Source organism: Oncorhynchus tshawytscha, linkage group LG25, assembly GCF_018296145.1.
Source record: "Oncorhynchus tshawytscha isolate Ot180627B linkage group LG25, Otsh_v2.0, whole genome shotgun sequence".
In the NCBI taxonomy this organism is placed as follows: domain Eukaryota; kingdom Metazoa; phylum Chordata; class Actinopteri; order Salmoniformes; family Salmonidae; genus Oncorhynchus; species Oncorhynchus tshawytscha.
The window spans coordinates 38,467,180-38,480,116 of record NC_056453.1 but is presented as its reverse complement, the minus strand read 5'-3'; the positions used below and the strand labels follow the sequence as shown (position 1 = coordinate 38,480,116).

Genomic DNA, 12,937 nt, shown 5'->3' with positions numbered 1-12,937 from the left:
AGAGAGGGGAGCCCCATTATTTAGTAGCAGAGCCAGGACACTCTGAAGCCACCTGGACCAGCAACCAGTGTGTGTGTCCTTGGCAATGAGGGGACAGACACACACCCTCCCACCCACCCACATCCCCCAGGTCATCATTACCTGGCCTTCCTTTGTAGAGCTGGCTCTTTCTCCAACCTAGTCTCAGAGCATTTCGTATTATTCTGTATGTTCAAAATGCACTTGCAAATCTGAGCTCTTTTTTTTGCAGGTGCATGGTAACAGTTGAATAAAATGAAAATAAAAACCTGCACACTGCTCTTGATAGTATCACTGCTCTTTAATAAGCTCTGACGAAGGACGATACGTAAAGCTTAATAAAAAGCAGTGAAACTATCAATAGCAGTGTGCGGGTTTCTTCTTTTTTCAAGACACTCCATTTAGTATGATATGTTACGTTTCGTATGGCATGTATTTGTGGATGTCCATCACCGAATTTACTTATACTATGTTACGTCAAGTCTGAGACCAGGCTGTTTTTTCAGGAGCACTTGAAAACAGCCTCCCACTCACTCCATTTTCCCTGCCTGTAATTGTCCCCCAGGTTCAGATATCTTTTATGAATCATAGAGCACAGCGATTCGCACTGTCATTCATGTTCCCTTTTCCCACCCACTCTGTCTCCCACGCTGTCATTGGCTTGAAGGGGACAATCAGCGACACACTGTATTGCAGCAGATTCATTCAACGGCACATCGGAGTTCACTGTGCAGTCAAAACTTGATTTTCCTGTGTTCTTTATATATATTTCCACACAATGAGGATGGAGTAATACTGTGAAATTGTGAAAATTATGATTATGCTCTTTTGGTGTAAGAGCTGTTTGAAAAGGTGGGATGGAGTTTTGGCCTTCCATGGTGACATCACCATGCAGTAAATGAGTTAATAGACCAATAAGAGAGTTCCTAACCTCTCTGGCAATAACAGCTAGCTTTCGGTTTTCCCCTCCCCAGTCAGACCACTTCCAGACAGTCCTAGCTAAATTATTGCTTGAGAAATTGCTCTTTACTAAGAAGCTATTTTTATATATATATATATATATATATATATATATATATATATTTACCATTTGAATTGAAAACAATCACAGTAAGGTACTTCATAGTTAACCCAAAAATGATTTGGCATTGAGATAAAAAAAACATCTACATTGGACCTTTCAGTACTTTTCCCAGAAATATACTAATTGTTCCAAGCATTTCACCGATAACAAACATAGTAGGGACATGAAGGAGATAAGGCCTACCACTCGCTCATTGCTTGGAATCTTTAGTCACAGGCTGCTGTGTTATAATACTCTGTAACCTACTATGGACTGATTTTAGAGGACCTCTGTATAATCCAAGGATGCTCTATCAATACATATAAAATCATCACACGAAGAAAGGAAGAATTCCAATGACTTGCAAAAGCAGCCTGCCGGCACCAACTTTTCTGATAACTACTTTATTTTGTGGTAAAAAAAGTACCTACTACGATTGTAGTGTGTGGTCGTCTCACCTAGATAACTTAAGACGAATGCATTAATTGTAGATCGCTCTGGAGTAGAGCGTCTGCTAAATGACTCAAATGCTAATGAATAACATACAGTCTTATATGATTCCCCTCATTATAGCTAAGCAGTTCTTTTCACTGTCCCATATAGTTGCACAAAACATTTACAATTTATTTTTTTGTACTTTTTTTTTAAACACTTAAGTGTTTCACTGTAATCAATACCTGTTGTGTTTCACTGTAATCAATACCTGTTGTGTTTCACTGTAATCAATACCTGGGCGCATGTCACAAATAACATTTGACTTGAAACAGCATCCGAATCCACACAATATGTTTACTAACCAATGTATGCAAAGGTATTGCTTATCAACAGGTAAAATCATAAACTGCTATTTGCTGCCACCTAGTGTTTGTTAATAACAACACGCTGGTCAAACAGCACCTTTAAAAAAATACTTTGTATTGTTCCAGAATTACAACATGGTACATTTCGTATAGACACGCCACAGGTCTGTCAATATGATACCACTGGGAAATGGTCACCACGGTCATTATCAAGAGTGTCACTGTCTCAGAGAGACTTACTTTACACTATACATAAAGTGGTTCATAAGCCACTTACATATTCTATTAAATATGGCTAGTGCTTATCTTTTATTTGTAGGCCCTCCATTTCAGATAAATACCTAATGCGCTACGAGATATGATATGACAGTAATATATTACAGAGCCAGACAGATAACCCAATATCATGATATGCCAGTAACATATTACAGAGCCAGACAGATAACAACCCAATATCATGATATGCCAGTAATATATTACAGATCCAGACAGATAACAACCCAATATCATGATATGCCAGTAATATATTACAGATCCAGACAGATAACAACCCAATATCATGATATGCCAGTAATATATTACAGATCCAGACAGATAACAACCCAATATCATGATATGCCAGTAATATATTACAGATCCAGACAGATAACAACCCAATATCATGATATGCCAGTAACATATTACAGATCCAGACAGATAACAACCCAATATCATGATATGATATGCCAGTAACATATTACAGATCCAGACAGATAACAACCCAATATCATGATATGCCAGTAACATATTACAGATCCAGACAGATAACAACCCAAAATCACACCTCATAGTGAAACAGACCCAATATGATACCATAACAGTCACTGGATAGCTAGGACATCAGGCTCGGTCAGAGTTAAGTTAGTAAGCCCACTGACAATACAATTAGACCTTCCTTTCCCCCAATGACACTGAACTAATTCCCAAGCCAACGCTACTGGAGCATTAGATTAGTTAAACTTTTGCACAGCGAGGAAGAACATAGAATTTACATGAAATGGAGGCTTTAGCAAATAGGTCAGTACTACTAAGGATTTTACTCCACAATCAACAAGTTGAAACCAAAGCCAAAGTCATATCCATTATTGACAGTTTGGCAGCAATCAAGACATTCTTAACTAAGACAAGGCAAGATTCTGAAAGCCATCCCAACAGTAATGATTTTGAAAGACAGTCTTGCATGTCTATTCCTCCCAAAGACAATGTGCTCTGTGGTCAGATAGTAGGCCTGAGCCACAAAAGGTTGAAAAGTAAGAAAAAAATGGAAAAAAAAGACACATGCATTAATTTGTCTGTTAATTACATAATTTGTTCGTTCACAGAAGATTTTTTTTTAAAACATACCAGTCACGGGACTTAGGCAATAGGCACAATATTATCTAAATCAAACCACTAATTTCTTCATTAATGTGTCTAAATAGGCCCTAAACATGCACAAAAAAAATGGGAGAACCTGCAGGCAATGATGTGAAAAATAAAGTCCTTGACCCTGGTTGGAGTGATGGGGTGGTTGAATCCAGAAGAGGATTATAAAGCAGTATTGGGGCTCACAAAGCCAAGGCTTAGCAGGGCACCAGGAAGTTCAGTATTGGAGGCGAGGGACTGGAAGAGATGGTGAAGATAATCTTTTTGTGGTTTTGTGTGTGTGGGGGGGGCATGAGACCCCTATGAGGGGGATATAGTGGCCGGTGTACCAAGACCCACAGAGTCACCTGGCGAAAAGACAGGCCCCTAGACAGCCAACATCCCTCGTTCCTGCTTCTTCCTTGGCCTCTCCCTCTCTGAAATGAAGAAAACCAGACGGACTCCGAATGACACTTAGTGCTCATGTAATGTCTATTTCCCCTGCTGGAGTCTTTAACCTACATCTGAATTCATATTCTCTCAACATAAGACACAAAAATGTGTAATTCAGTATGATGCCACATCTGAGGAGACCTACCTTGACCTGGCTCTGGTTCTTCATCAGCTGCCTCTGGGACGTCTGGCAGGGACTCATCAGGTACCTCGGGTAGGTCAAGCTCTCCCTAAACACACAAAGCAGACAGACAGAAAGGGAAGTAAAGGAAAAAACAAGAATCAAAAGGGACTGTCTCTCATCTATTGCTGTTAGGAGAAGTCAGGTAAGGAACCAGAGAAGTGATACTATCCAGATTGACACAGTCCCTTGCCTTGACAAAATGTCTGTAGACTCTGATAAGGCGTCTAACAGTTGAACACAATGTGTGATTTGAGGCTAGTCAGTCACTGTGTGACAAAATCCCTACTTGTGTTCAACGGATAGACGCCATAGGAGAAACTGTATATACCAATTATATGTTAGGAGTCTGCAGCCATGCCTCAGGTCAACAGAGTTACATGATGATAGTTGCTGGCCATCCTGTGTTGTTGAGTAATACAGACTGACCTGAGTGATGGCCTCCAGTTCAGCCAGTACAGCATCTTCATCCTCCTGTGTCAGGGAACCTGCCAGCATCTCATCTATTTCCTGTACAGAGATAAAAAGGTACAAATAAATATGAACAAAAACAGTCATTTCAAAAAGATTTCAATGCCTCTGTAAAAAGAAACAGTGGGGACTTTACCCTCTGGTATTCAATGCCTTCTTGGGTCTCATCCATAATTCTCTCCACATCCTCGATGGACATCGCCTGATATGAAATAACAAACAGTAAGTACAGGAAAGCCAGTGTTTATTCACTGCATATCCATGCGGAATGCTATATTATTTGAATTGCAGATGCACTGAAGTTAAGCAACCAATTTATCTTACCAATTGGCTTATGGAAAAGACAGACATATACAGTATGCTACTTATCAGGTCATAGAGAAGTTGCATAGAGGTCAAACAGAGGTCAAACATAGCTCTCTGATACCCTCACATAGAGTACCTCATGCAATGACTTCAGGCAGTCGTTTCCAACTTTAAGACCTTCAACGACCTTCATCTCAATCTGGGCAAACTCAATGTCTTGACACTATAAAGAAAACAATAAGATCAGAAGGCATTAGTTCAGTACAGGGGTGTATTTACTAGGAACCAAACAGAACCAAGTGGAACAAAACGGGGAGGGACTTAAATGTGTCCAATAGAAACTCTTGTTTGTTGCAAAGTGTTTTCCGTTTGGCTACGGTGGAAAACGTTTCTGAAACAGTGTCCGACTAATGAATAGAGACATTTTCTGTTGATCATCAAACGTCTCTTCTGAGTGATGCGTTGGGACCTTACATTTTTTTTTAGCTATAGCTTTTTAGCTATAGCTATGATCAACACGCATATTATTCTTCTGGCTTTATCTAGCTCTATTTGTTACATTTCACCTTGCCATTGCTGGCCTGCTAGGTAATCGACCCTCTGATGCAGGACAGGAGGATGGTTCATAATAATGGTAGGAACGGAGCGAATGGAATCAAACACGTGTTTGATACCGCGTCACTTATTCCAGTCCAGCCATTACCACGAACCCGTCCTCCCCAATTAAGATGCCATCAACCTCCTGTGCTCTGATGACATCTGTCATTTTGTAGACGATAACCATCTGCTTACGTGTTTGTTAAGTTGCAAGAGCTGCATTTGAAGTTGCATGTGATCGTATGGTGGTGCTTTTAAGACAACTGGGAACTCTGGGGGGGACGAGGTCAAATCATGACGTCAGTGATCTTTAAGTCGGAAAGATGGAGCTCTAGAAAGATGCCCAAATTCCCGACTTGGAATTCCAATTTGAATGACCGTTCAAAATTATTCTCCCAGTCGGAGTTCCCTGAGTTCCCACCTGTCTTGAACGCACTGAAGTCGGAGATTTTCGAGATCCCAGTTATTTTGAACGCGGCATACGTAAACAACACGGTTTCTGATGAGGAACAGCACGTGCAACTTTTCATGACGCGGCCAGGAAATTAGTCTATACACCTCACGAGTATCATTTTCTATATTCCTGGTGGTGCGAGTGAGTGAATGGTTGACAAATGTCAGGTATTTACCATTCGCTCCAGGTTACTTATCTGGTTCTCTGTCTTGTCCAGGAGCTGGTCCTGGTATCTCTTCTTTTTGAGCAAGAGGAGGGCCTTCCTGTTTGAAAACAAAATACAGAAATGTGAGAATATTCAATAAAATGACAACCAATATAATGTCCAAATTTCGTAATTATATGTATTATATATGGTCTATGCACATGACAGCTTTCAATCTCAAGTGCTTTAAAGTGACAACCTTCACTTTAGGCAGATCAGGATCACATAGCATTTCTGGTGAGAAGCCAGTCCTTACTCTTTCTTGCCATCTTTCAGCAGCTGCTTGGCTAGATTCCTCTCCTTCTCCAGCTGCAGGGTGATTCTCTTCTGATACTGCTTTAACTTATCTCTCTGCTGTTTCAGTTGCTGTAATTGAGAAGACAGACATGTTAATGCAATTCTTGGAAGACCACTTGTTTCAACACTAAATCGCTTCAGTTCGCTGTCTAGCTTTCCAGTAAAGAACAGTGTGTTAGCCCTGGCTAGTAACGTTATGGGCTGTCAGACTGCCCAATTCCGCACTCCTAGCTAACTTACTTTGCTGACCTAACATTAGGCCTAACGTAGACATTATCAAATGTAGTTATAGTATGTTAGAAGGTTGACTTGTTAGCTAGTTGGTTAACGTTAGCTAGCTACAGTAGCTAGGCTACTTACCAAAACTGCCCTGTCCTGCTCTGTGATTCGTGTGCGTCTCTTTCTGGTGAAAATGTTTCCCATTTTGATTCAACATCCCCGCCACTCTGTGAAGTTATTGAATTGACTTGTCAACAAGTCTATTTCTCAGAAGAACATTGCGTACATTCCAATAGTTTGTGGATCGGTTGACTAACTAAACATCTGATGACTTTGCATGCTAGCTAGTTTACTTCGGTTACCACACCCACAATGTCCAAATTGTTCTATATCGTAAATATTCATGATTATTATATTGTTGGTGTTTTTTGTTGTTGTTAATTTAAGGTCAGGGTTAGCAGTGGGGTTAAAGTAGGGTTTTAAAATCAAATTTTAAGAATATAAATTGTAGAAATAGGCGGGGTTTCTGACTTTGTGGCTGAGGTAACTACTGATGACCGTTTACTTCAAATAAGCTAGCCAGCTAATGCAACAACAACAAAACACACGCCTAACCAGGAAGTACGGCATTCAGATAGGGACAATTCAGTTGTCACAATGACAAAAACGATAAACCATAGACAGGATACGACCATTTTTTAAATATATTTTTAAAAAAAATATATATATATATTTTTATTTTTTATTAACAACAAATCAATCGACAGGATACGACCAATGATGTGTATAAACCCTGGTTCGCCGTCATTATATATTGGCCATTGATAGGCTTTGAAGCATCCGGTCGTCCATATTGGTACTCCCCAGTAGGCGCAGTCCTCCATAGGAATGAATGGAATTTTGCAGTATTTCAATTAAACGTTTCAAGGACAAAATTACATGTATTTAGTTGTTGTAATGGTGACAGTAACATTAGTAATCTTCAAAAATTGACGAAGGATTATTATTATATATATACTTATATGTTTAAACATTTGTTTTTAAATTATGGTTAGCTCACATAATATTATTTAAAAGTATGCATTAAGGTGTCTGTAATATAATAAATGTGGTAAAAACAAATGTAGACATGAATCAATTAATTTATATAGCTTCCAGAATGTGTTTTACAACACTCACATCTACTACTATGATAGATAGTACTCCCTTGCTTCTGCTTATCATCACCTGTTATAAAATGACCACAAGCCTTGCTAGTTGACTTACTCTTCCACTTTCGAAGCACTGAAGCGTGCTGCCCTGTTCTGAAAGACCGTCATGTTGTTCCTGGATGGTTGATCATGACGTGTCGTTTTATGAATTTGTTCGTTTTGAGAGACTCATTACTAAGCACTTCCTCACACAAAACACACTGTGGGCGTTCCTCATTATTTCTCAAAGTTTGTAAGAATGAGAGAGAAAGTCATCACTGTATTTGCGTTTCAGGTCCGAGTCTCCACCTTTATCCTCGCTGAATCCACCGGAACCCATGCAGATTGGACGTATCTCCCAGGCTGAAAGAGACCGCCGGATGAGGGAGCGATGCTGTCTATATTGCGGCAAACCGGTCCCGGGCTCCAGGGAAACGCACTGTTCTGTGCAGGCCTGGGAGGACTGTAACGGGAAACATAACCTCCTCCCATCCATCCAACTCCTGCCTGCTCATTCCAGTCACCCTTTCCTGGGACAACCACGAGCTTCCCCTTCAAGCCTTGGTAGACTCTGGAGCCGCAGGTAACTTCATGGATGGTGTCTGGGCGAAGGAGAATGGCGTTCCCTCTGAACCTTTAAGTGACCCCATGAGGGTTACTACGTTGGATGGAAGCCCTTTGGGATCTGGACTTGTCACTCGTGTCACTACCCCCTTGCGACTTTCAGTTTCCCAACACCAGGAAGTGATGAACTTTCATCTGATCTCCTGTTCCGAGTTCCCTCTCGTCCTTGGATAACCCTGGCTTCACAGCCATAACCCTCATATCGACTGGTCTGTGGGCACTATCAAGCAGTGGGGTCCTACGTGCCAAGCCACTTGTATCTTCCCGAGTTCCCCGAGTTCTCCTCCCGAGTCTCTAGAATCCATCGACCTGTCCCGAGTTCGAGTGTTACCATGACCTCAAACCGGTATTTAGCAAACAGAGGGCCACCATGCTACCACCCCATAGACCTTACGATTGCCCCATCAACCTGTTTCCGGGCACCTGCCTCCCCAGGGGTCGGATCTTTCCCTATCTCCTCCCGAACGAGCTGCTATGGATAGCTACATCAAGGACGCTCTGGCATCTGTCCATCCACCTCGCCGGCGGGAGCAGGGTTTTTCTTTGTGGCCAAAAAAGATGGTGGATTACGTCCTTGCATCGACTACCGGGGACTCAATGCCATAACCGTCCGTAACCGCTACCCCTTATGGCCACAGCCTTTGAGCTGCTCCAGGAAGCAGTAGTCTTCACTAAGCTTGACCTGCAGAACGCATACCATCTTGTGTGGATCAGACCCGGTGACGAGTGGAAGACCGCTTTCAACACGCCTACTGGTCACTACGAATACTTGGTGATGCCCTTCGGCCTGACCAACGCCCCGGCTGTGTTCCTTGCGCTCATAAACGATGTGCTTAGGGATATGCTTAATATATTCGTGTTCGTTTACTTGGATGATATCCTCATCTTTTCGAGCTCCCTTCAAGAACACACAAAGCATGTCAGACAAGTACTCAAACGCCTCCTAGACAGCCATTTGTACGTTAAGCCGGAAAAATGTGAATTCCATTCATCCCGAGTACAATTCCTGGGATTTGTAGTGGAACCCGGTCGAGTCCAAATGGACTCCAGGAAGGTAGGGGCAATAGCGGATTGGCCCACCCCCAAGTCCGTTAAGGAAGTTCAGCGTTTCCTGGGCTTCACAAACTTTTACCGCAAGTTCATCAAGAACTTCAGCTTGGTGGCTGCCCCTCTCTCAGCTTTAACCAAGGGTGGCAACGCAAGGTTTTTGTGGGGAAAAGAAGCTGAGACGGCCTTCCAAGGACTCAAGCAGCGCATCCTCTCTGCTCCCATCCTGACACTACCGACTGCGGATGAACCTTTTGTGGTGGAGGTAGACGCATCAGAGGTTGGTGTTGGAGCTGTCCTGTCTCAGAGGGGTGAAGACAAGAAGCTCCCCCCATTGCGCTTTCTTCTCACATCGGCTTACCCCGGCCGAGAGGAACTATGATGTGGGGGATCGTGAACTCCTAGCGGTTAAGGTGGCATTGAAGGAATGGAGACACTGGCTCGAGGAGGCTTCTCACCCGTTTCAAGTGCTTACGGACCACAAAAATCTGGAGTATATCCAGCAGGCGAAGCGGTTGAACTGCAGACAAGCTCGATGGTCTCTTTTCTATTCAATCGATTCCAGTTTATCCTCACCTATTGGCCCGGGTCGAGGAATCTCAAACCGGACGCCTTGTCCCGAGTCTATGCTCCTGCCATTCGAGATGACACTGACATGCATGTCCTTCCTGCTGCTAAGATCGTGGCCCGATCTCGTGGCAAGTTGAGGATACCGTGAGACGAGCTCAAGCTATCGAACCGGGTCTCAAAGGAGGTCCTGCCAATCGGTTGTTTGTCCCCAAGGCAGCGAGGACCCAGGTCCTTCTGTGGGGGCACTCCTCTCACCTCACCTGTCACCCGGGCGTAGATCGCACCTTGGAGTTCATCCAGCGAAAGTTCTGGTGGTCCACCATAAAAGAAGATGTTGCCTCTTCGTCAAGGCCTGCCCCGTGTGCTGCCAGGGCAAATCTTCTCACCTCCGCCCTCAAGGACTCCTTCACCCTTTACCTGTTCCACACCGACCTTGGTCCCATATCTCGTTGGACTTTATTACTGGCCTTCCTCCGTCCCATGGTAATACTACTATCCTAGTCATCATCGATAGGTTTTCTAAGGCGGCCAGGTTCGCCCCCCTGACTAAGTTACCTTCTGCCAAGGAAACGGATGAGTTGGTAATTAACCATGTGTTCCGAGTCTCCGGCATTCCTCAAGATATGGTTTCCGACAGAGGTCCCCAGTTCGCCTCAAGGTTTTGGAAGGCCTTCTGCCAACTCATAGGGGCCACTGCCAGTCTATCTTCAGGGTACCACCCGGAGTCCAACGGCCAAACAGAGAGGATGAATCAAGAGCTGGAAACCGCCCTCAGATGTATGGCCCTTAACAACCCGTCCACATGGTCGTCCTTCATTGTTTGGGCCGAATACGCGCACAACACCTTGCGCTCCTCCTCCACTGGTATGTCCCCGCACGAGAGTCAGTTTGGCTATGCCCCTCCATTGTTTCCGGACCAGGAGGCAGAAGTCGGAGTGCCTTCAGCCTTGAAGTTCGTCAGACGCTGTCGGCTTACGTGGAGGAAGACCCATCTTAATCTTCTGCGTTCCTCACAGCGGTACCAACAACAAGCCAACAGACGTCGCCATCCCGGGCCTACCCTGTGCCCCGGCCAGAGAGTCTGGCTCTCCACAAAAAACTTACCGCTATGGGTGGAGTCTCGCAAGCTGTCCCAGAAATACATTGGTCCCTTTACGGTTGCCAGGAGAGTGAACCCCGTTAAATATTGCCTACGCTTACCCAGATCCCTGAAGATTAATCCCACGTTTCACATTTCCTTATTAAAACCTGTTGTTTTTTCTCCCCTTGTCCCGGCAGACAGACCTCCCCCTCCGCCCCGTGTCATCGGAGGCCAGCCGGCTTATACCGTCCATCGGATACTGGATTCCCGCCGGGTGCAGCGGTCCTGGCAGTATCTGGTGGACTGGGAAAGGGTTCCTGCCAAAGACATACTGGACCCTGACCTCATTCGACAGTTCAGGGCTCTCCACCCCGAGAAAGCTGGTAGGGACGTCAGGAGCCGACAGGGCATTATCACTTAATTAGAGTCCATGATTTGATGATTTGGCTAAGGCTAAACTTACGTTTGGGTGGGAGTGAATAACCAACATCATAATAATTTATTAAACAACTACATAGAGAACGGGCATCTTAAAAGACCCTAACTTTTAATAAACCATTCACTCCTTTAAACAGGTACATTCTTAATGAACAGTGCTAACACAGACTCTGATAACTTTGAAAACCAATAATGAGAGGCGTGACTTGTGACTCCAACCTAAGTGTATGTAAACGTCCGACTTCAACTGTAGGTGCCAGCGGTGTTGAGAGAGTAGAGAGCAGGTTGACGATACCAAAACAATGAAATAGGCTACGAAAGGTAAACATAAAAAAATAAATACCAGACTCCAGCGTTTGTTATAACGTGTTTTACAAATGATTTTGTTATCTTGTGATATTATACAGTTGAAGTCGGATGTTTACATACACTTAGGTTGGAGTCATTAAAACTTGTTTTTCAACCACTCCACAAATTTCTTGTTAACAAACTGTTGTTTTGGCAAGTCGGACATCTACTTTGTGCATGACACAAGTCATTTTTCCAACAATTGTTTACAGACAGATTATTTCACTTATAATTCACTGTATCACAATTCCAGTGGGTCAGAAGTTTACATACAGTAAGTTGACTGGGCCTTTAAACATCTTGGAAAATTCCAGAGAATGATGTCATGGCTTTAGAAGCTTCTGATAGACTACTTTACATAATTTGAGTCAATTGGAGGTGTACTTGTGGATGTATTTCAAGGCCTACCTTCAAACTCAGTGCCTCTCTGCTTGACATCATGGGAAAATCTAAAGAAATCAGCCAAGACCACATAAAATAAATTGTAGACCTCCACAAGTCTGGTTCATCCTTGGGAGCAATTTCCAAATGCCTGAAGGTACCACGTTCATTTGTACAAACAATAGTACGCAAGCATAAACACCACGGGACCACGCAGCCATGACACCGCTCAGGAAGGAGATGCGTTCTGTCTCCTAGAGATAAACGTACTTTGGTGTGAAAAGTGCAAATCAATTACAGAACAACAGCAAAGGACCTTGTGAAGATGCTGGAGGAAACAGGTACAAAAGTATCTATATCCACAGTAAAACGAGTCCAATATCGACATAACCTGAAAAGCTGCCCAGCAAGGAAGAAGCCCTGCTCCAAAACCGCCATAAAAAAGCCAGACTACTGTTTGAACTCCACATGGGGACAAAGATCGTACTTTTTGGAGAAATGTCCTCTGGTCTGATGAAACAAATATAGAACTGTTTGGCCATAATGACCATCGTTATGTTTGGAGGAAAAACGAGAATGCTTGCAAGCCGAAGAACACCATCCCAACCATGAAGCATGGGGGTGGCAACATCATGTTGTGGGGGTGCTTTGCTGCAGGAGGGACTGGTGCACTTCACAAAATAGATGGCATCATGAGGGAGGAAAATTATGTGGATATATTGAAGCAACAACTCAAGACATCAGTCAGGAAGTTAAAGCTTGGTCTCAAATGGAATGGGTCTTCCAAATGGACACTGACCTCAAGCATACT

General features: G+C 43.4%; 1 protein-coding gene across 1 annotated transcript; it reads right to left on the bottom strand.

Annotated features, from left to right (window-relative positions):
• Positions 1 to 1,850: 1,850 nt before the first annotated feature.
• On the bottom strand, positions 1,851 to 6,984 carry LOC112235942 (charged multivesicular body protein 6). Its single transcript, XM_024404495.2, has 8 exons — positions 6,589 to 6,984; positions 6,188 to 6,297; positions 5,902 to 5,989; positions 4,812 to 4,898; positions 4,506 to 4,571; positions 4,328 to 4,408; positions 3,863 to 3,947; positions 1,851 to 3,701 (listed from the first exon to the last, which is right to left on the bottom strand). Exons 1-8 carry the CDS (start codon positions 6,649 to 6,651, stop codon positions 3,652 to 3,654), a joined length of 630 nt encoding a protein of 209 aa, XP_024260263.2. The 5' UTR covers positions 6,652 to 6,984; the 3' UTR covers positions 1,851 to 3,651.
• Positions 6,985 to 12,937: the final 5,953 nt, after the last annotated feature.